General features: G+C 40.1%; 1 protein-coding gene across 1 annotated transcript; it reads left to right on the top strand.

Moving 5' to 3' along the window:
- Positions 1 to 3920: 3920 nt before the first annotated feature.
- Positions 3921 to 22096, top strand: LOC132815366 (kelch-like protein 38). Its single transcript, XM_060824244.1, has 5 exons — positions 3921 to 4009; positions 9219 to 10575; positions 15832 to 15937; positions 16851 to 17136; positions 20827 to 22096. The coding sequence occupies exons 1-5, from the start codon at positions 3978 to 3980 to the stop codon at positions 20828 to 20830; spliced, it is 1785 nt and encodes a 594-aa protein (XP_060680227.1). The 5' UTR covers positions 3921 to 3977; the 3' UTR covers positions 20831 to 22096.
- Positions 22097 to 22339: the final 243 nt, after the last annotated feature.

Genomic DNA, 22339 nt, shown 5'->3' with positions numbered 1-22339 from the left:
TCTTCTGGCCCTGGAGGTGGGACGACACCTTAATCAGGCAGGCTGGTGGCATAGAACGAAACATAGAAAAGTACAGCACAGAACAGGCCTTCGGCCCATGTTGTTGTGCCGAGGATTATTCCTAATCTAAAATGAAATAACCTGGCTCAACACCCCTCAATTCACTGCTGTCCATGTGCATGTCCAGTAGTCGCTTAAGTGTCCCTAATGACCCTACTTCCACCACAACCCTGGCAACACATTCCATGCATTCACAACTCTCTATGTAAAGAACCTACCTCTGATGTCTCCTCTATACCTTCCTCCTAACACCTTAAAACTATGACCTCTTGTGGCAGTCAATCCTGCCCTGGAGAAAAGTCTCTGGCTCTTGACTCTATCCATGCCTCTCATTATCTTGTATACCTCAATCAGGTCACCTCTCTTCCTCCTTCTGTCCAGACAGAAAAGTCTGAGTTTAGTCAGCCTCTCTTTGTAAGACAAGCCCTCCAGACCAGGCAGCATCCTGGTAAACCTTCTTTGCACCCTGTCAGAAGCCTCCATATCTTTCCTATAATAGGGTGACCAGAACTGGACGCAATATTCCAAGTGTGGTCTCACCAGGGTTTTGTAAAGCTGCAGCAAAACCTCACACTCTTAAACTCAATCCCCCAGGGACATTTCAGAACCCCCTCTCCTTCCCCCAAACCACATTAACTAAGTTGTAGGCAGGATGCTCAACCTCAACCTTTCAATCTTGGCACCAGTTAAGGTCCTTTAGATGGTCATTTAAGGGCTCTTTAAGAGTGTACTCCCATTTGGACTGCAATATCTTAGCTCCATGCAGAATGAGAAAGAGATGTCCCACCCTTTAGTAAACTAGTGTGGGCAGGCTATCATTAGTTGGGAGGTTGGAATCAGGGTAGGAACTAATAAGGCCATCTTGCTGCCCTTGTTTCCAACACCTTTGATCCACTCTCTCTGAGTCTCCTTCTGCCAAAACCTAGCCCCCCACACCCAAAAGCATTTCCCTGAGACCTTGGTCGTTGGGATGTCAAATGTCCACTCATCAACAGCCGTGGTCATGCAGTGTCCAGCCCGTCAGATGCTGGATGGAATTTCTGCTCCTAGGACAATTTCAGGGAAACTTGCTGCTGCTTCCCAAACTGCCCAACTGAAGGAAGAAACAGCAAGACGTGGTCATAAAAGTCAGGTGAGATAGCTTGGCAATTCCTCAGCAAGCAAATGGGATTCCTGGTGAAAGCACCTGGAAGATTCCAGAATTGTCTTGTACAAAAACAGGCCACTTGGGTCAACTGATCCATGCTAGTATTAATGTTCCACATGAGCCTCCTCCCTCAGTACTACATCTCACCCCATCATGCACATTGTCTATTCCTTTCTCCCGAGTGGTTTCCTGGTTTCCCTTAAAATATTTCTGGAGTAGAGTGGTGCTGGAAAAGCACAGCAGTTCAGGCAGCATCGGAGGAGCAGTAAAATCGATGTTTCGGGCAAAAGCCCTTCATCACTTTTACCTTTTACCTTTTCCCTTAAAATATACCTTGCTTCCACATTCTCAACACACTCAGGGTAAAAAAGTTTCTCAGAGATACTCTGTTCTACTTGTTAGTGACTATTATACACTTGTGATTACCAATTTTAGACTCCCACCCTCATATGTAGAAACATCCTCCTAATGAATTATGATGGCTATGACACAATTGCATTCACAAACTTCTTAAAAAAATCTTTTCAACCTTATATCAAATGCTCAACATTCTGTGGGAACTATTAAAACATAATGAAGTAATCTAATGTTTCATTCAGCAAGTGTGAAAGTAAGTCCACAGCACAAGCAATTCAAATATTAACTCAAAGCAAATTCTTAGATCTGGGTGTTTAGGAAAGTTTTGTTATATTTTAAATGATTTCATACATCTTTCTGAATCCCATTACTGACTAGACATCATTATTATCAAGCAGACAGAGCTGAGAATTGAAAATTAATGAACAAAATACAAAGCAAACTAAGCAAGAGGGCAAATAAATACTATCAAAAAGGTTAATGATTATATAGAGTAACTTTTCTGAAAGAAAATAGAAATTGGAAAATATTTCTAAAATACATCATTGCTAAATAAGGATGGTTGACTTTAAGATGATCATCCAGTAGACTTAATGCTCTTGTGAATGCTTCATTACCTTCGTAAGCTCATCCCAGATCTTCGTTAAAGAAATTGCCCAAAAGAAATTGGAACAGTACCAGACTCAGCCATGGCTCAGTGGGTAGTAACTTCACCTCTGAATCAGAGAAGCTCACACATTTAATCCCACATTAATGTAGGTTGATTCTCGCAGTGCACTTTGAAAAGTGCAGCACAGCCAGAGACACATGTTTTGCTTGAGATGTAACACCACGAAGTCTGTAGTCTCAGGTCATTTTTTTATTCATTCAGGGAATGTGAACCTCGCTGGTTGGGCCAGCATTTATTGGCCATCTCCAATTGCCCTGGAGACATCGTTGTGAGCAGCTTTCTTGAACTGCTGAGTCCTTGTGGTATAGATACACCCAAAATACATTTAGGAATGATTTGGAGGTGCCATTGTTAGACTGGGGCGTACAAAGTTAAAAATCCCATATTACCAGGTTATAGTCCTACAGGTTTATTTGGAAGCACTAGCTTTGGGAGTGTTGCTCCTTCATCAGGTGGTTGCCTGATGAAGGACCAGCACTCTGAAAGCTAGTGCTTCCAAATAAACCTGTAGGACTATAACCTGGTAATATGGGATTTTTAACTTTATACATTTAGGAAGAAATTTCTATGATTTTGACAAAGTGACATTGATAGATTTCTAAGTCAAGAGTGTGAGTGACTCAGAGGGAAACTTGCAGGTGATGATGTTCCATGTATCTGCTGCCCTTGACCTAAATGGTGGTGCTCATGGATTTGGAAGGTGCTGTCGAAGGAGTTTTGGTGAATTTCTGCAGCTTGTCCAGTCATTATCACATTGATGTTTGTGGGGTAATTTTGAAGAGCCTGGGACTACAAGTCCACCCCTTTTTCCCACCAAATGACTCAGCCAATGTTTACCCCTAAGTTTTAATCACAGTTTGGGAGTTTGCCATGTGCAAATTGGCAGTCATGTTTCCAACATTGCAACAATGACTACACTTCAAAAGCCCTTCATTGGTGCAAAACGTTTTGGAGCATCTTGAAAGGCACCAAACAAATGCAATGCTGCACACAAATCTCTTTCTCTTCTCATTAATCATCAGCTGACCTGTTTATTACTTTTATGAAGCTCAGTTTCAAAATAACTGATTTTAGTGATGGACAAATGTACATGAGGAAAGTTCAGCAGAAAACCAAATAATCAGGGAGAGATTCAGGAGGTTACTGGGATAAACTTACTAAAACCTTTGTTCAAATTGCAATAACTGTTGATCTGCAGATTTTCCTTCCCGTGCAAATATTTCTGAAACATTTTGCACAACAGCATAACACCTCCACAACAACAGATTGCAGTTTTAGTGTCCTAATGGAAACTGGTGTGCAAAAGGATAATGTAAGATTAACAACAGTTGGTATTAGTTTCCATTGGATGTGTTGCTTACATAAACTAGGTGAGGGTGCATCTCGATATTCATCTCTACCTATGCACAGAGTTAAAACGCATGACCCCCTACTAGCTGGCAACAACAAGTTACATGACTTAGTTTATCCTTAGTGCAAACAAGCAACTGGAATGGTCACATGTGCTATCAGCTGCAAGCTGCCTATTAATAGTCATGGAATGCAGACAATGCTATGTGCCGGAGTGCTCAACTAAACACAAGTATCAAAGGAAGTTTGACTGCTCATTAACAAATCTGGAAAACATTAATTCAGTAAAATTCATTGTTGCTGTTCTTCTGAAGTCCTCCACTTTTCCTTGATGTTCCTGTGAGTGGCATCAGATCAAAAAAGTTCAACATAGTTTTGAAGACTGTGTTCTGAATGGCACAACTCCACGAACAAACACCATTCAGGTAGTTGAATAATCTGTTAGAAATATGTTAGCAAGTCCCTAACCATGGACTGCATGGTGGCTTTCCTCTAATTTGTAATCTTTGTGTGTTTGTCTCTTGCTTACACAAATTAATATTACTCTTGACTAGAATTCCTTGGTTCGGTTGATAAAATGTGTTCATGTCATGAATAACGTGCTCCTGGTGCATTTACACACAAGATTCATTCCACAGAAAGTTGGTATACTTTGAAAGAAAGTTTAAATGTTAACCTCAAATCTCTGACAGGATTGTTGGTGCAATAATCAGGCAAGGGAAGTGGGAGAGTGTTTGGGTAACATATATAGAGTTATTGCCTGCTGTGGGTTGGATCCAGTGGCTTCTCCTCTTTGCTTTCAATGCAAACAAAGGAGTGGCACTGACATGACAAGTGTCAGATAACATTCTAAACTATTGCGTCCTTGGCACTCATGGCACTAGTGCAGTATGCCAACTGTCTAGAATTTCCTAAGATTCAGTTCATTTCATGCATGGGATGTGGGCGTCACTAGCTGTACAGCTCATATTGTCCATCCCTAATTGCCCAGAGGGCAGTTAAGCATCAACCACATTGATGTGTGTCTGCAGTCACATGTAGGCCATCAGCAGATTTTCTTCCTTAACTGACATTAGTGAACAGATGGGCTTTTCCTAACAATCAACAATGGTTTCATGGTCACCATTAGACTCTTGTTTCCAGATTATTATAGAATTCAAATTTCACTATCTGCCATGGTGGGATTCAAACACAGGTTTATTGGGAACATCACCTGGATTTCTGGAGTTATAGACTAATGGCAGTACTACAAGGCCATTGTCTCCTCCCTTGCTTTCATTGAAAGCCTCATTGGATTGACCCAGGTGATGATCATTAGCTATAGCTATACCCTTGCTCCAGCACCAGCTCCGAGCCTCTCAATATTGAGCCAGCGCTCATTAGGTGGAGGTCCTGTCTCACCAAGGTATTTATTATTTCCTAGCATGGCACAGTCAACATTTGTTGCCCATCCCTAATTGCTCTAAAACTGAATAGTTTGCTAGGCCATTTCAGAGGCATAGTTAAGAGTTAGCCATTTTGCTGTGGATCTAGGATCACTGATAAACCTAGGAAGACTAGGTAAGGATGGCAGATTTCACCTCCTTAAATGAATCAGGTTGATTTTTAATAACAATTGATGATTAGATTAGATTAGATTACTTACAGTGTGGAAACAGGCCCTTCGGCCAACAAGTCCACACCGACCCGCCGAAGCGCAACCCACCCATACCCCTACATTTACCCCTTACCTAACACTATGGGCAATTTAGCATGGCCAATTCACCTAACCCGCGCATCTTTGGACTGTGGGAGGAAACCGGAGCACCCGGAGGAAACCCACGCAGACACGGGGAGAACATGCAAACTCCACACAGTCAGTCGCCTGAGTCGGGAATTGAACCCGGGTCTCAGGCGCTGTGAGGCAGCAGTGCTAACCACTGTGCCACCGTGCCGCCCACGGTGTTTTCATGATGACCATTAGCGATACCAGGTTTGAATTCCAGATTTTATGAATTGAATGTGCGACTTGAACCCATGTTTTCAGTGCATTTGCCTTTGCCTCTATTAGTTCAGTGACATTATCACTGTGCCTCCATCTCCAATTGAGGAGGAAGATTCCATATTGTCACAACCTTTTTGAAGAGAAGTTCAGTGCCACGACTGTGTAGCCATTCTCAAAATGAGCACAGGTTAAATACTAGGTGAAAGTAACGAAAACCAATAACATAATTTCAAGTTGAACTGAAGGGAAGAGCGTTAGGTTGAAGATGAGGCCATCAAACAGATTAGGAAATCTCAGTAAAACTTTGAAATGACACCAATTGGTCCAATGTGACTTGCAGACCCAAAAATGCAGTTCTGGTATGACCAGTACATGAATTTCTAAGTTTTGCTGTTGTTTCTTTCTGGGGCAGGGAGTGGTTGAAGAAATTACCAGCTGTAGGAGTACTGTGCTGAATGGCAATCCTAGAGGTAGGTATTTGGAAGACTGAGGCAGCATTTGAAAGGGATGTTTTAGAAACAGTGCAAACACAAGTGGAGTTGAGGAAGGGTAGGAAGATGATAAGGAATACAAGGAAGTAGTTGGAGGTGGCTTTGTCAACTGGATTGGAGGCTGCCAAACATAGGGATGTTGAAGGGATGCCTGTGAAGATTTGTTGGAGTGTATCAGCCATGGCTCAGATTGTAGAATGTTCCTCTCTGTATTATAAGGGTTCCATGTTCAAGTTCCATTCCAGGAATTGAGCATTCCAAAGCTAACAAAGCAGTGCATAGAGAAGGAGTGCTGCACTGATGGCAGTGCTGCTTTTTGAGGATATATCTAATTGGATAAATAAAAGGGAACTGGCAGATGTAGTATACTTAGGGTTCCAAAGGGCATTCAGGAAAGTGTCATGTAAATGTTAATGTGTAAGTTAAGGACTCACAGATAAAGTATTGTTTAATGGACAGGAAGCAGAGAGCAGGGATAACTGAGATATTTGCAAGTTGGTAAACTTTAAGTAATGCAGTACTGCAAGGATCAGTACTGGAGCTGCAGCTAATTACAAGCCATATTAATTTACGTATTAATGATTTGGGTAAAAGGACAGCCAGTGATGTATCCAAGTTTGGTGATATACAAAGCTAGTCACTTTTGGAATATTGCACGCAGTTCTGGTCTCCTTCCTATCGGAAGGATGTTGTGAAACTTGAAAGGGTTCAGACAAGATTTACAGGGATGTTGCTAGGGTTGGAAGATTTGAGCTATAGAGAGAGGCTGTATAAGCTGGGGCTGTTTTCTCTGGAGCGCTGGAGACTGAGGGGTGACTTTAATAGAGGTTTATAAAATCATGAGGGGCATGGATAGGATAAATAGACAAAGTCTTTTCCCTGGCTAAAGTGAGGACTGCAGATACTGGAGATTAGAGTGGTGCTGGAAAAGCACAGTAGGTCAGGCAGCATCTGAGGACCAGGAAAATCAATGTTTTTCAGGAGGAACCTGATGAAGGACTCCTGCCCGAAATGTCAATTTATACCTGCTCCTCAGATGCTGCCTGACCTGCTGTGCTTTTCCAGCACCATTCTAACCAAAGTAATTTCCCTGGGCTGAGGGAGTCCAGAACTAGAGGACATAGGTTTAGGCTGAGAGGGGAAAGATATAAAAGGGACCTAAGGGGCAACTCTTTCATACAGAGAGTAGTAGTGTGTACGGAATGAGCTGCCAGATGAAGTGTTGGGAGCTGGTACAATCACAGCATTCAAAAGGCATCTGGATGGGTATATGATTAGGATGGGTTTCGTGGGATATGGGCCAAGTGCTGGAAAATGAGACTAGATTGGGTTAGGATATCTGGTCGGCATGGACAAGTTAGACCGAAGAGTCTGTTTCGGTGCTGTACATCTCTATGACTCTAAGTGAGTGGGCAGCCAGTTGGTAGATAAAGTATATGATGTGATAGGTTTTTCACTTAGGTCATTAGAATAGAAAAACAGAATTTGGCAGTGTTGATATTCAGATAGACTTCGATGCGTTCACATGGAAAAACTCCTAGCTGCAAATTCTCTTCCAAGACTTTACGATTTGAAAATATATTAGCAATCTCATCACCGCCACTGGGTCATAGACCAGTAACTGCCTCTTTCACAGTGCGATAAATGGAGCTACTGTTCCCCCCTCAGTCCCCATAAACAGACAAAAAGTGAAATTGCTGATGAAACTCAGCAGGTCTTGCAGCATCTGCAGGAATCCAGCAGAGTTAACATTTCGAGTCCAGTGACTCTTCATCGGAACAGACCTTCTCTCGGGGCTACAGCAATTCAAGCAGGCAGCTCAAGAATGGGCAAAAAAATACTGGCCTTGCAAGTATGAAGAGAGATTGAATAGGTTAGGCCAATACTCTTGGAATTTAGAAGAATGAATGGAGATCAAATTGAGGAATTCAAGATGATAAAAAGTGGAGATAAAATAGATGTGGATTAGATGCTTTCTCTTGTGGGGCACTCTAGGATGAGAGGACATAGTCTTAGAATAAGGGATAGGAAATTTAAAACAGAGTTGAGGAGAAATGACTTCTTCCAAAGGGTTGTGAATCTGTGGAATTCACTATCCCAATGTGCGGTAGATTTTGGGACTGTGAGTAAATTTAAGGAGGAGTTAGACAGATTTTTAATTGGTAATGTGTTGTACGGTTATGAGGAGAAGGCAGGAAATTGGAGTTGAGGAGCAGATCCGCCATGAGCGAATGGTGGAGCAGATTCAATGGGCCAAATTGGTTAGGCCACTGTTGGAATATTGCGTGCAATTCTGGTCTCCATCCTGTCGGAAAGATATTGTGAAACTTGAAAGGGTTCAGAAAAGATTTACAAGGATGTTGCCAGGGTTGGAGGATCTGAGCTATAGGGAGAGTCTGAACAGGCTGGGGCTGTTTTCCCTGGAGCGTCGGAGGCTGAGGGGTGACCTTATAGAGGTTTACAAAATTATGAGGGGCATGGATCGGATAAATAGACAAAGTCTTTTCCCTGGGTTCGGAGAGTCCAGAACTAGAGGGCATAGGTTTAGGGTGAGAGGGGAAAGATATAAAAGAGACCTAAGGGGCAACTTTTTCACACAGAGGATAGTACATGTATGGAATGAGCTGCCAGAGGATGTTGTGGAGACTGGTACAATTGCAACATTTAAGAGGCATGTGGATGTGTATATGAATAGGAAGGGTTTGGAGGGATATGGGCAGGGTGCTGGCAGGTGGGACTAGATTGGGTTGGGATATCTGATCAGCATGGACAGGTTGGACCGAAGTGTCTGTTTCCATGCTGTACATCTCTATGACTCTATAAATGGCCTAATTCTGCTCCTATATCTTATGAACTTATGATCACACCCCAAGAATGAATAAAAAAGCATGATTTGGCTACCATGTGAGTTACTGTTGAGAATTGTGATAACATTTAACCGCGCTATAATCCGCTACTAAGTTATGGTTAACACATATCCATTAACTTGTATTGATTGTAGGATCACTTAGAGAGTGTTTATTATCATTAAATGTTTAAGTTTCCAATTTTTCTTTATCTACAAACAAATAAGTCAGTGAAACCAATTTATAGAATTACTACTTCAAGAAAATACAATCACTGTGAATTTCAGTGCTTACAAAACCTTTTTTTTTCCAGCATGAATGAAGATATGGTTCTCCATAACTATTTTCACTTCAAGGAAACTGACCTGTCTCATCAATTATTAAAACAGCTTAATGCCCAACGGAAAAAGGCGATATTGACTGATGTCATTCTTTGTGCTGGAGACAAGGAAGTTCCTTGCCATCGAAACATACTGGCATCAAGTAGCCCTTACTTCAGGGCAATGTTCTGCAACAACTTCAAAGAGAGTTTCCTAACCCATGTCCATTTGTTGGGGGTTCCGGTGGATATTCTTACTCAGATTGTGGATTATGTCTACACAGGAGAGATTACAATAAATGCAACAAATGTTTTTTCTCTGTTGGAGGCTGCTGGTATCTATCAGTACCCCAAAGTGCTTGAGGCATGCTCCTTGTACTTGCAAAATCAATTGACAGCTACAAATTGCCTTGGCATGGTGAGACTGGCACAAATCTTCAGCTGCAAAAGTTTGGAGAAAAAGGCCAAGGCGGTTGCTTTGCAACATTTCCCAGAGGTGGCATCCTGTGAGGACTTGAAAGAGCTTACCTGCACTGAACTTGCAGACTACTTGGGGGATGATGAACTCTGTGCCGAAGAAGAGCAGGTTTTCGATACTGTCACAACTTGGATCAACCATGACCCAAAGACAAGGCAAAAACACATGCATGAGCTCTTCAAGAAAGTCCGACTCCAGTATGTCCACCCTACTTACCTCTTTCACTTCATTGCCAATAATCCCTTTATTCAGTCCTCACCTGTTTGTAGACACATCTTGGAATCAGTCAGCCGACTGATATTTTCCTTAAGCCTTGCAAACAGCCCGGATATCATGCCTATGTGGTGTGTCCCCCGCAGGTATGCCTCTCAAGAGTTCCTGGTTATTGTTGGAGGTAGGAAAAGTAACCAAGAGATAACAAAGGAGGCATTGCTTTATGATTCCAGGTCAAAACAGTGGGTAGCTCTTTCTAAGCTTCCTGTCCACCTCTACAAAGCTTCTTCAGTATGTTTACACAGTAATATATACATCCTTGGAGGATTGGTTGTTAATAATAAGAAGACCACCATAAGTGCATGTGTTTATAGTTACTCCTTGAAAATGAACCATTGGAAGCCAGAAGTAGATATGTTGGTGCCATGCTACTCCAATCAGGCCATAGCACACATGAATTATATTTTCTCCCTGGGAGGGGTTGGGCCAAGTCAAGAAATACTAAATACGCTGCACAGATATGATAGCATTTTCGGTGTCTGGGAGTCAATGGCACCCATGCCAGTTGCTGTGCTACATCCAGCCATTGCTGCCAAGAACCAAAGGCTCTATGTTTTCGGTGGAGAAGATGTTGTACAGAATGCCGTTCGTCTGATACAGGTACAGCCATCAGGCTCACTGATCTTTTGTGTTAAAAAGTGGGGAGGAATTACGAGAAACTGGGCAATCCTCAACTTGGAACAAGCTGGTAATAATTAGAGAGTTAGAATAAATTAATCAGAAAAACATTTCTGCACAAAATCTTCAGTCAGCCACAGACCTCACAAGGACAAAATGGGACAACATTAGACCCAATAAACCAATGCAACTGTTAGTTCTTCAGCAGCTGTTGCTGGTCTAATGTTATTGCCTGGCACTTTGTTACAAGAGCTATTAATTAGAGTGGAACATCAGTAACTCTGTTTCTCTCCAAACATGCTGCCAGATTTGTCAAGTGTTCAGATTATCTACTTTATTTTGTTCCAATTCCTGATATCTTCAATAGTTTGCTTTTGTTCCACCTTAGAAATTAAGTTCAGGTTGGGGCCTTCAGTAAAGTTTTCAAGGTGAAAAAATGCTTCTAACCATCCTCTTCATTTCTCAAATAATTTTCAATTTATGTCCCTTATTAGAGATTTACCGATAATCAGAAACTATTTACAATCCCAGAACTTCCATGCATTTGAAAACCTCTATTACATATTTATTTAATCTAGTCTTTTGGGGAAAAATGTAATTTAAACTGACTTCTAATTCACGAATCAGAACTGTGAACAATATTGCAACCATAGCCCAATCAAACTTCACACACAAATTCAATATCACTTCCTATCAAAATCGAATCACACTCAATTTGTAATTATCTGTTGCCCATTAGAGACAGAAACTTAATAAATATATAACACAAGGGACGCCATTCCACAAGCACAGGGCAAGGTTAATTAACCCCCTCCCCAGTTATCAGCATAACAAAGTACTGTCAGTTACTTATGTATTTTGCACTAATTGATAGTTCAAAACATATTCCCAAGGTGGTACAGGTACAAGATCCTTTATCCGAACATCCAAAAACTGAAAAGCTCCAAAATCTGAAGGTTTTGCTGTGAAGTTTTTTATCTCATTAACAAGGTTGTTTGGCGAACAAACAGTTAACCCAAGTTGACACCCACTCGATGAGTGTCACTCAGATGCGACATGGGGGGTGTGGCCAAGTACCGACAGGTCTGGAGTTTCTCTGTGAATGCCCCCAAGTTGACACCCACTTGATGTGTGTCACGCAGATGTGACGTTGGGGGGGGAAGCGTGTGGCCAAGCATGTTCTTAATTAAAAGTCTGCTTCTCCAGTAAGATTTTTAAAGATTTCAGCATCAAACTGTCACATTCTGAAAACCGAACAATTCCGAGTTCTGAAAAACAGCTGGTCCTGAGCATTTCGGATCAGGGATCTTGTGCCTGTAATAGTTTCCTTATTATTTGTTAACCCATAAATGCCACTGGTTAGCACTGCCCTTTCCATGTTTGCAACGTCGCTGTAAATAATAAGCACATTTCTGCCATTGTTATTTTCTTTCTTTATTTTCTCAAAGTTTTACAGCCAAGAATAATTACTCCTCAATCTTATCCCAACTGGAATTAGCTTTCTATCCAAGTTCTATCCAACCTTTGTTTCCGAACGTGTGCATATTTTCCAGTGAAAGACAGCAATAAAATCAGAAATACTCAGTGGGCCAGGCAGCATCTGTGGAGAGAAAAACAGAGTTCGCATTTCAAGTTGATGATTTTTTCATCAGAACCGAAAAAAGTTAATAGATGTCACAATTTTTAAATGAGTACGGCAACAGGGTAAGAAGGAAGAGGAAAACCCAAAAGGTGTTTGTAGGACAGAGAGATTAAGTGCCAAAAGAATTAATGGTTCAAAACCCCTTAATTTTGTCAGTAAGGTCTCCTCACAATTTTTCTGTTTTGTTTGTAACATGGCTGATTTATGCCTGCTCGAAGCAATATCAATTTATAACCCAGGACCCATTTTCTGAAAAATAAAACAAATGTACTCAAGTCTGTCACCTTTTGTTTTGAATTACACAGGAGCTTGTGAAGGTTATAGCTTCCTCTTACTGTCTTGACGACAAGATCTCCTTTACGTTGGCAACCAATCAGCACTTTTTCTCCTGGTGTGCAATTGTGATCACCTTCAATTTGGCAAACTTGCATTTGATAAGTGTAAAACCTAAAGCTTCAGCAACATGCCCCTCTTTTCAACAACCTTCTCTTTTATTCTGCTTTCCCTCCTTCATGCCATTTCACTTGTTCAAAACCTATGACTTACATTAGTGACTTTCCTCTGTTCTGATGGAAGCTCACAGGTCTGAATTGCAAACTCTGCTTCTCTCTCCACAAACATTACCAGATCTGATGAGTTCTTCTAGCATTTTCTGTTTTTTTTTTATTTGCATGTTCCCAGCATCCTTAGTTTTTTTTTGCTTTTATAAAAGACACTGACCTATTTATAACCCTCTTCCTCGCTTCCCTCTATCTTCTTTAAGGAGACTTCTGTTTATACTTTAGGATAGACAAATGATCTAAACTGAACCAAAGGATCCAATAGCACAATTTGATGGATAGTGGGAGGGCTGACCTCACTGCCCTGGCCAATGTTCTTCCCTCTGCCAAAATCACAAAAAAAATCATTTGGTTATTATCACATTGCTATGTGTTGAAGCTTACTGTGTATAAATTTGCTTATGCATTTCCTACAATGCAACAGTGATTGCACTTCAAAAGCAAGTATTTCACTAGCTATACAGCCTTTTAGAATGTCATGCAGAATATACCACTGCATATCCCCTCCCCCTGGTTCTGTTGTGTTGAACTGCTTTGTCCTTTCACTATTGTTAAGTCTAATCCAATATTTGGTTCTGTGCAGCCTAATGATGACAATTCTTCCTTATATCTTCTTAATTATTTCCTGCAGATCTTCGTCACAAAACCATTGCAATCTATTCAGTTTAGGTGATGCCAATTCTATGTGAAGAGCTTAAGGAACTGTCCTAATATTCTAACTTCCTATTCTATTCCAATTGTGCCCTGTGAATGGAAGGCCTTTGTTACAATGTCTGAAGATGCTTCATGCTGACCTGTTTTCTTGGTACTTTACTTTTTGTCAATGGTGATTTGTCCATTGCCTTTTGCTTTCAGGGTAGGGTGAGGAGCAGAAAGGAAGGAAAAGAATCACATATAGTGGTCCTGCTCTGGTCTGGGCTCCTTGTCCCCTCTTGGCACAATGTCTCACCCATGACTTGAGCATGGGGCCTAGAGACCCCAGTCCACAGTACTGAGCTATGATGTACTTCCATCCATCCCATCCCAGGCCCTGGTGAAAAGGCAGATGCGAAGTCTGCCTTAGCTGGAAAAGGAACCAAATTGGTGCAGATGATATCATTATGAACCACACACTAACCCATCTGAGCCAACTAGCTCACTCTTTTGTGTACAAGGGTATTATATAAATCTGATGTCACAGGATCAAGTTGTTTGTCATAAATGGAAATGGTTGGAAGGAAAGGTACTCAACCAGTTGGTTACCATGGTATTTATTTTACAGGTCCTTTTTGTTGAAATAAAGTTTGTAATTATAGTTTTGATTTATGCACAGAAAATTCAGACTATATGTCAACTCACCCATCAATTACGTCGCTAATCAGACTCCAGCAAGTATAAATATCACAAGGTTCAACCAGGATCAGGTCTTATGAGTCTGAAATCAGCTAATCACAGATTTGTGTGATAAACATAAGCATGCATTAGGGATTAATGAGGCACTGGCAGCAAAGAGATTTGGAATAAAAGAGCTTTAATTGAGACAGGGTTTATTAAATCAAGCTGATTGACCTTGGATTAAGCACTGAGTTTCAGATTTAGGAGTTTGAGTGTAGAACCAGTAAGGAAAATGTATTGAGATTAACATTGGTCTATGAAAATAGGTCTCGACACGATACACACATTATTTAATCAAATGCAAATTATTAATCTATTAGATTAAATTTAACATTAACCAACAATTTCATCAAGATCAAAACACGAAACAATCAACATTAGGGCACTTAATAAAGAAAGGACTTGTAAATCATTGAGGTAAATATGATACCTGCTATATCATTTTTAATGAGATCGTGATGAACTGACAGTTGTATAAAATACACTGTAAATAATGAATTCAACTTAGAGTTAAGTTGCACAGATTGCAGGATATCAGAACAATAGAATTACACTCTCCTCTCAGCCTGTCCCCTCTTTACGTTTGCATGCAAGTGAGTCTGACAGAAACAAAACCATTTAATAACCGTGTACAGAAGGATTCCAAAGCTATGGCTCCCACCAGAATATATATATATCTATACCTTTCTTCCATCTATGGTAAATCTACGTCCTTCCTGCTGCTGGTAAGGTCCTACTCATTTACATGATCAAAAGCCTTCAGCATTTTGAACATGTCTATTAAATCTCCTCTTACCTTTCTCCACTCCAGTCTTTCCACATGTTGAAAGTTTCTCACCCTTGGAACCATTCTTGCAAATCTCCTCTGAACTTTCTTTCGGACCATGACATTGTTCTTAGAAGGATGATCCTAGAATTGGACACAATACTCTAGCTGCGACCTAAAAAGTGATTCAGAAAGATTTACCATAGCTTCTCTATCTCTGCATGGAACTGTGCAGAATTTACAATGTGCAAACTGACTATGCCAGTGTCTATTCTTCTTATGCTATATTATCTCAACCCATCAGCACATTTTTGTTTGTTATGTGTGTGTATATATAGCTTCCTCTTAAATATATCTGTTATTGGCAGTAACTGTTTCCACAGTCAGTTAGGTTAAAACTGTTTCTCCTGAATTCCCCATTATTAACGACTCCTATATACCCAGCAGGCTGCTTAACTCAGTTAGCTTAAACAGCCAGTGTCTAGATTAGATTCACAATAGGTGGGGTTCAACTCTTGTTCCAACTGAAACAGGCTCATGGTTTATTTCCACTTTCTACTTGTAGTAAAGGGAAAAAATGGCCACTTCACCATAATTCAGCAAGTAATTGCTCAGGAATATCTCAAGACAGTGAGCTCCAAAGACAGGTCTTGTATGTACGGTTCCTAGTTGGGGTCTTCAGCACAAAATAACTGCTCTATCAATACTGTTAATTTCTTTATCTGGCTACCCCTCAGCATTCGTTTTCTTAATGAGAAAGTCCTACCAGTTTAGTCTGAATAGTTCAATATAGACAAATATGTTCAGAAACGTTAAAGTCAAACACTGGAAATGTTTGGTGAAGTTATATTTTCTGCATTACTTTTGAAGAGTTTTAATTCTGAATTATTATTTAGGTTTACAACATATCAAGGAATATGTGGTTCAGAATGGAGACAAGGATGGTTAAAAATATCTGTGCACCTGCAGCTGTGATTGGTGACAGAATTATTATTATTGGAGGTAAGATACAACAGCCAAAATAATAATGGATTGATTCAAAGATAATGTTTTAGACCAGAATTAGCTGGAACTAAGTACTATATAGATAATAACAATGTAGTGAGGAATGATAAGGCATCACATTAGTCAATATGGGGCCAACAGTTTATCGTCCTAAGAAAAGAGTTTTAAGCTTTAAGAAATAAACTGAGGGAAGGACAACATAAAAATTAATCGAGTGATTTTAGAGTCAAATTACAGCCATGGTGTGAAAGAAAGACTATATTCTGATAGAAAAAAACAAATAGATAGAAAAAATATGAGGAAAGAAATAACATTTTTAAAAATCTCAACGAACAATTTGCTAGCTTAAACTTGCTGTGTAGCATTCCTAATTGTCCTCTTTCTGAATGGGAGAGGTTGACAGTCAATGGAGGAACATTAATCTCATGAAAAGAATCTTCACACGAAGGTGACAGCCTTAACTTATTGCAGCAAATTCAATTCATATTTACGGTGCAAATCCAGCAACTTCCTGAAACCCATGAGATGACGCCCTAATGAACGAAGTTCACGTGAAGCAGTTCAATTCATCCACTAGTTTTGTACATGGGTGGAGGTAAAAGACCCCAAAAAAAAGTTGGAGAATTCTCCATGATTTCCTGGTCCATACCTAACCCCTAATCCACATCACCAAAACAAAGTATCTGGTCATCATCCTAGTGCTATTTCTGGAAGCTTGTTACCTATATTTCAGCAAAGACTACCTGTTAAAAAGTACTTCACTAGTTGGAAGATACTTTTGGAGGTTCTGAGGCCTTGGCGGGCTAATAAAAAAGCAAGTTTTTATTTCCCAATACCTTAATCAATAATTTTAACAGCTCAAAACATTCTTGCTTCGTTTATTTTTTACACATGATTTTTATTCTCTCAGGCTACACAAGAAGAGTGATTGCTTTTGACACAAAGTCAAGCCAATTTGTAAAATGTGCTGATATGAAAGAGAGGAAGATGCATCATGGAGCTACAGTTATAAACAACAAGATCTATGTAACTGGTGGACGGTTTGTCACTTCAGACAACATTATTGAAGACAGCGATGCAATAGATTGTTATGATCCAGAGACAGACAGCTGGATATCTGAAGGAAAGCTGCCACATAAACTGTTTGACCATGGCTGTTTAACACTGCATAGCATCTCCTACAAGCCCCCTATGCAGTAAGTGGTATAACAATCATAAAGTCACAGACGTTATGATACAGAAGGAGGCTTATCAGATCAATACGAGCTCTCTTATACAGCAATCCAGTCAGTCCCAATCCCCTGTGCTATTCCTATAGCTCTGCAAGTTTATTTCTGTCAAGTGTCTATCCATTTTCTTTCAAAACTATCTTCAATGTCATATTCACCACCTTTTTAGGCAGCCCACTACATAGAAAAGTTATTCCTCATATCCTACCTGTATCTCTTGCCTCTCAGTCCTTGTAACATTAACTACTGAGAACATGTTTTCTTTGACTATCTTATTCAAACCTGACATAGCCTTGTACACCTCTCTCTAATTATCTCTCAATCTCCTTTGTTTCAATTTAATATTGTAGCTAAAATTCCCTGACATAACCTTGTACACCTCTCTCTAATCATCTCTCAATCTCCTTTGCTTCAATTTAATATTGTAGCTAAAATTCCTCATCCATGGAACCTTTCTGGTTACTCTGCTGTCCATCTCAAGGTCCTCTACACTCTTCATAAAGCATCGTGGCCAGTACTGGATACACTATTTAGAGTTGTAACCTCCTGACTGTCTGTAAAGATCCAGCATTATTTTCCTGTGTTTGTTCCCAATGCTGCTACATATTAAACCAGTGAAGGAATAACTGCTTCGGGCTGCATCTAGCATCTCCAGGTATAGGATTTCTTCAACAAAAACAGAAAGTCCTGGAGAAACACAGCATCTGCAGAGACAAAACAGAGTTTTGTGTAAAGTGCCCCTTCATTAAGATTACTTTGTTGCTGATTTTAATAATCCTGAAACCAACTTATCAATGAGGACCAAACTGGTTTCCATTTTCACTTCTTGCCGCCAGGAGCCTATCCTATACATTTGCCACTTTTATTCAAGATACTGTCCTTCCTGTACTTACTACTTTTTTTGTCATGCATTTTTATTCAATTTGTTGTTCACAAAAGAAATCATCACTAGAATCTAATGTGGAAGAAATGTGCTCTGATAGAGCTGTTTATCAGCAATAATCAATATTAAGTAACCCCCAACCCTATTATCTATAACATCAACATGGATACATACTAAATGGTCATAGATGAACAGAATCATATGGAACAGATACAGACCCTTTGGACCAACTCACCCATGCTGACCAGTTATCCCAAATTAATCTAGTCCATTTGCCAGCATTTGGCCCATATCCCTCTAAACTTTTCCTGTTCATGTACCCATCCAGATGCCTTTTAAATGTTGTAATTTTACCAGTCTCCACCACTTCCTCTGATAGTTTGTTCCATACATACACCATCCTCTGCATGAAAAAGTTACCCCTCAGATCCCTTTTAAATCTTACTCCCATACTTTATGAAGAAAGACTTTAGATATTCACCCTATCCATGCTCTTTATCATTTTATAAATCTCTATAACCTTCAGCCTCCGAAGTTTCAGGGAAAAAACCCCAGCCTCTCCCTACAGCACAAACCCTCCAAGCCCAGCAACATTCTTGTAAATCTTTTCTGAACTCTTTCAAGTTTAACAATATCTTTCCTATAGCAGGGAGACCAGAATTGAATTCTAAAAGTCGCCAAACCAATGTCCTATACGACTGCAACATGACAACCCAACTCCTTTAATCAATGTACTGACCGATAAAGGCAAATGCCTTAATCACCACCGGTCTACTTCAACCCCAAGTCCCTCTGTTTGTCTAAACTACTCATGATCCTATCATTAACTTCACCCTTCCAAATCCTGCCTGGACTTCCCTTACCAAAATACAACCTCACATTTGTCCTTCAGGAGAACAGCCAAGGATGAATTTCTGCATCAATATATCTGAGATTTTTGTATTTCTAAGCATCCATAGCTTCATTGTCTTTATCTGTGAAGGGAGAAAAAAATTCAGGATTTTTCCCTCAAGTTCTGTAATCCACCATCTCCCTATATCCTTTAGTAATTGGATATCCTTTTGAAGCAGGAAGTGTGTCATGTGAACTTATATTACCCAAACTCTGGTGCAGTCAAACTAGCATGTATCAGTCTCCAGACTGGATAAATGGGGAGGATAAATGGGCAGGCAAGACATCTGGCTGTAAAATCATCTACCAAATTCAAAAGACATGCTGATTGACATTACCATCAGCAATGTGGAAACTACATGTAACATGAGGAACATGAATGAGAAACGAAGGAGGGAAAGTTAATGTGAGCTTATAGGAAGTGTATTTGATGGAGGGAGATTTGGCTGCTTTCATGATGCCTCATCTAATGGGATAATGGTGAAAAAAGGTCACACTGTTTAGTTGTTTCTGAAGCAACTGACCCTTCTAGGTTTTAACATCAGTGCAGTTGTTTCTTTTGAATCATTAATTAAATATAGGTTTACAATTAGCCTAAAGTCCTTATTAAAATCTTAAGAGTTTAGAGCAATAGCTCAGTGTTTCTTGCTTCTGGGTCAGAAGATTGTGGGTTCAAGTCTCATTCCCAACATGCACAATCCAGGTTAACACTCTGCTATAAGAGGGGAGTGCTACATTATTGGGGGTGCTATTTTTTTCAGGTGAGGCAGAAACTGAGGGCAGTTTGCCCCCTCAAGTGGACTCAACAAAATCCTGTTACATTGTTTTGAAGAAGGCAAGTGGTGTTCTCCCTGGTGCCCAGGGTAACATGATTAAAATAAATAAGATTCTTGGAGAATTTGCTAAGATTGATTTGGAGAGGTTGTTCCTCCATGTGGAAGACTCTCAGACTGAAAACATCGTCACCTGCAAGTAAGAGTTAAGGGGCTGCCCGTTTAAAGCAGAAATGAGAAGGAATTTCTTCTCTCAGAGAACCTGCAGAGAGCTGATATGTTTGGGTCATTAAATATATTCAAGGTTGAGACAGACAGATTTCAATCACTAAGGAAATCAAGGGGTTGGGTAAAAGCTGTAGAATTCAGGACTATCAAATTAGCCATGGTCTCATTGAATGACTGAGCAGACTTAATGGGTCAAATGGCCTCTTTCTGCTACAAGTCTTACTTTCTTATTCCTTGGTAACTCAGATTATCTGGTCATTATCACATTGATGTTTGTTGGAGCTTGCTGTGCACAAATTGCCTGCTGATTTTCCGACATTACCACAATGACTACAGTTTAAATGTACTTATTGATTATAAAGAGTACTAGGACATCCTAAACTCTTGAAAGGTGATAACGAATTGTAACCATTTTCCTACTGAAAAGTGAGCCATTTTTCTCACTGTTTTTGTTGTAATAAAAGTTTCTGTTTAGATGACTGAAAAGAATCATGAACTACATTTTGTCACATGTTAAAGATAAAATGACAACTGTAGTATTATTCCCCATTGTATCAAAGTATTACTGGCTGGAGAAAGACATCAGGAGAAAATTGAAGCTGAACTTTTTGTTTTCATACTCTGGATAAAATTCCCAAAATAGTCATCAGGAAGCAGTATTCGGTGAAACTAAACCTTTGACTTGTCAAAGGAAAAAAGTGCAAGGGAAGTAAAGTTTGTCTTGATAAAGGCTAATTTTCTTGCATTTGGTGCACTTTTTGAGGTGTTTGTAAGTCTTTGTAAATATTAATTACTGCATATTTTAAATGTGGATCTTTTAAGTAGTGGAGTGTCTGTTTCCAAAGTTGCGAATTGTTTGTTTTCATGTTCATGTCTTTACAGTTGATACATTCAACGATGGAAGAGTTGATGTTCCTTTTGCTGTGGGTATAGCTCCGGTTTCTGATGAGAAGTCAAAGTATCCAACCAATTCCCAGTAAAGGCGAGTTGCAAGTGCAAAAGCCCATCACAGTCAACTATTGGAGCAATCAATAGTGCATAAGACACAGTAGTTTGAAATTATCTTAATAGCAAGAGTCTCCAGGAAGACTCCCCTGAAAAACCTGGACACATCAGCATGAGGAGAAGCAAGATGTTTCCTTCCAGACTCTACAAAGCACTTCTCACAGTGAAGAGAGAAACTCAGGTCACTCACCCAAGCTCCCTTAATGAGTGGATCACTGAGTCACAAGGGAAATATTTGCATTTATATTACACCTTTCACAACCTAAGGACATCGCAAAGTGCTTTCAAGCCAATGTAGTACTTCTGAAGTGTTGCCACTGATATAATAGGAAACATAGCAGCCAATTTGCCATAGCAAGCTTCCATAAACAGCAATGCGATAAGTTTTTAAAACTTCTGTCATAAGATGTGGGCATCACTGGTAAAGTCATTGATTGTTGCCCGTTGGTAATTGTTCTACATGAAATGCTACAGTTCTTGTGATGTAGGTAGACCCAAAACGCTGCTAGGAATCTTGTCCAACCACAGTAAAGGAATTGTGATATACTCCAAGTCAGGATGGTGTGTGGTTCAGAGGTGGACTTGCAGATGGTGATGTTCCCATGCATCAGCTGCTGTTATTCTTCCAGTTCACAAAGGTTTGGAAGGTGTTATTGATCGCACTGTCAATGACCCATTTGACAACTTTGTGGATGAGAAAGAGGAGGCTGACGGGAACTAATTGGGCAGGTTGAATCTGTCCTGATATTTGTGGTCAGGGCATACCAGGGCAATGTTTGGGTTTTGTTGAGTGTTGTAACCATACCAGAACAAGACAGCTTGGCTAGGGGCACAGTGGGTTCTGGAGAACATCTTCAATAGAACCCAGTTCAATACCAAGTTCCTTGAGCCATTTCTTAATATCATGAGGAATGAATCAAATTGGCTGAAGAATGGGATCTGTGATGCTGGGGACCTCAGGAGGAGGCTGAGATGGATCATCCACTCACCATTCTGGCTTGAAGGTTTTTGCAAATGCTTCAGCCTTATCTTTTGCACTGATGAGATGTGCTCCTCCATTATTGAGAGTAGTGATATTTGTGGAACCTCCTTCTGTTAATAGTTTAATTGTCCACTGCCATTCATAACTTGGTATGGCAGAACTTACCAAGCTTTTATCTAATCCATTGGTTGTGGGATTACTTATTACTGTCCATTACATTTTGCTTCTGATATTTTTAACGCATGTAGTCCTGTATTGTAGATTCACCTGGTTATTTTTAGATATGCCTGGCATTATTTCTGGCATATCCTTCTGCACTCTTCATTGAACTAGGATTCATCCCTTGGCTTGTAATAATGCAGGATTGAGTAGAATTCTCTGGCTGCTGATGTCCCATGAAGTCTCATG

Source organism: Hemiscyllium ocellatum, chromosome 4 (genome assembly GCF_020745735.1).
Source record: "Hemiscyllium ocellatum isolate sHemOce1 chromosome 4, sHemOce1.pat.X.cur, whole genome shotgun sequence".
In the NCBI taxonomy this organism is placed as follows: domain Eukaryota; kingdom Metazoa; phylum Chordata; class Chondrichthyes; order Orectolobiformes; family Hemiscylliidae; genus Hemiscyllium; species Hemiscyllium ocellatum.
This window is presented reverse-complemented; position numbering and strand designations above follow the sequence as displayed.

Bases quoted from the DNA above. Each gene is read 5' to 3' on its own strand.
- LOC132815366 (XM_060824244.1), top strand. From the start codon at position 3,978: ATGGCACAACTCCACGAACAAACACCATTCAG. The intron at 10,576-15,831 runs GTACAGCCATCA...ATTATTATTTAG, and splicing joins ATGCCGTTCGTCTGATACAG to GTTTACAACATATCAAGGAA. The intron at 15,938-16,850 runs GTAAGATACAAC...TTATTCTCTCAG, and splicing joins CAGAATTATTATTATTGGAG to GCTACACAAGAAGAGTGATT.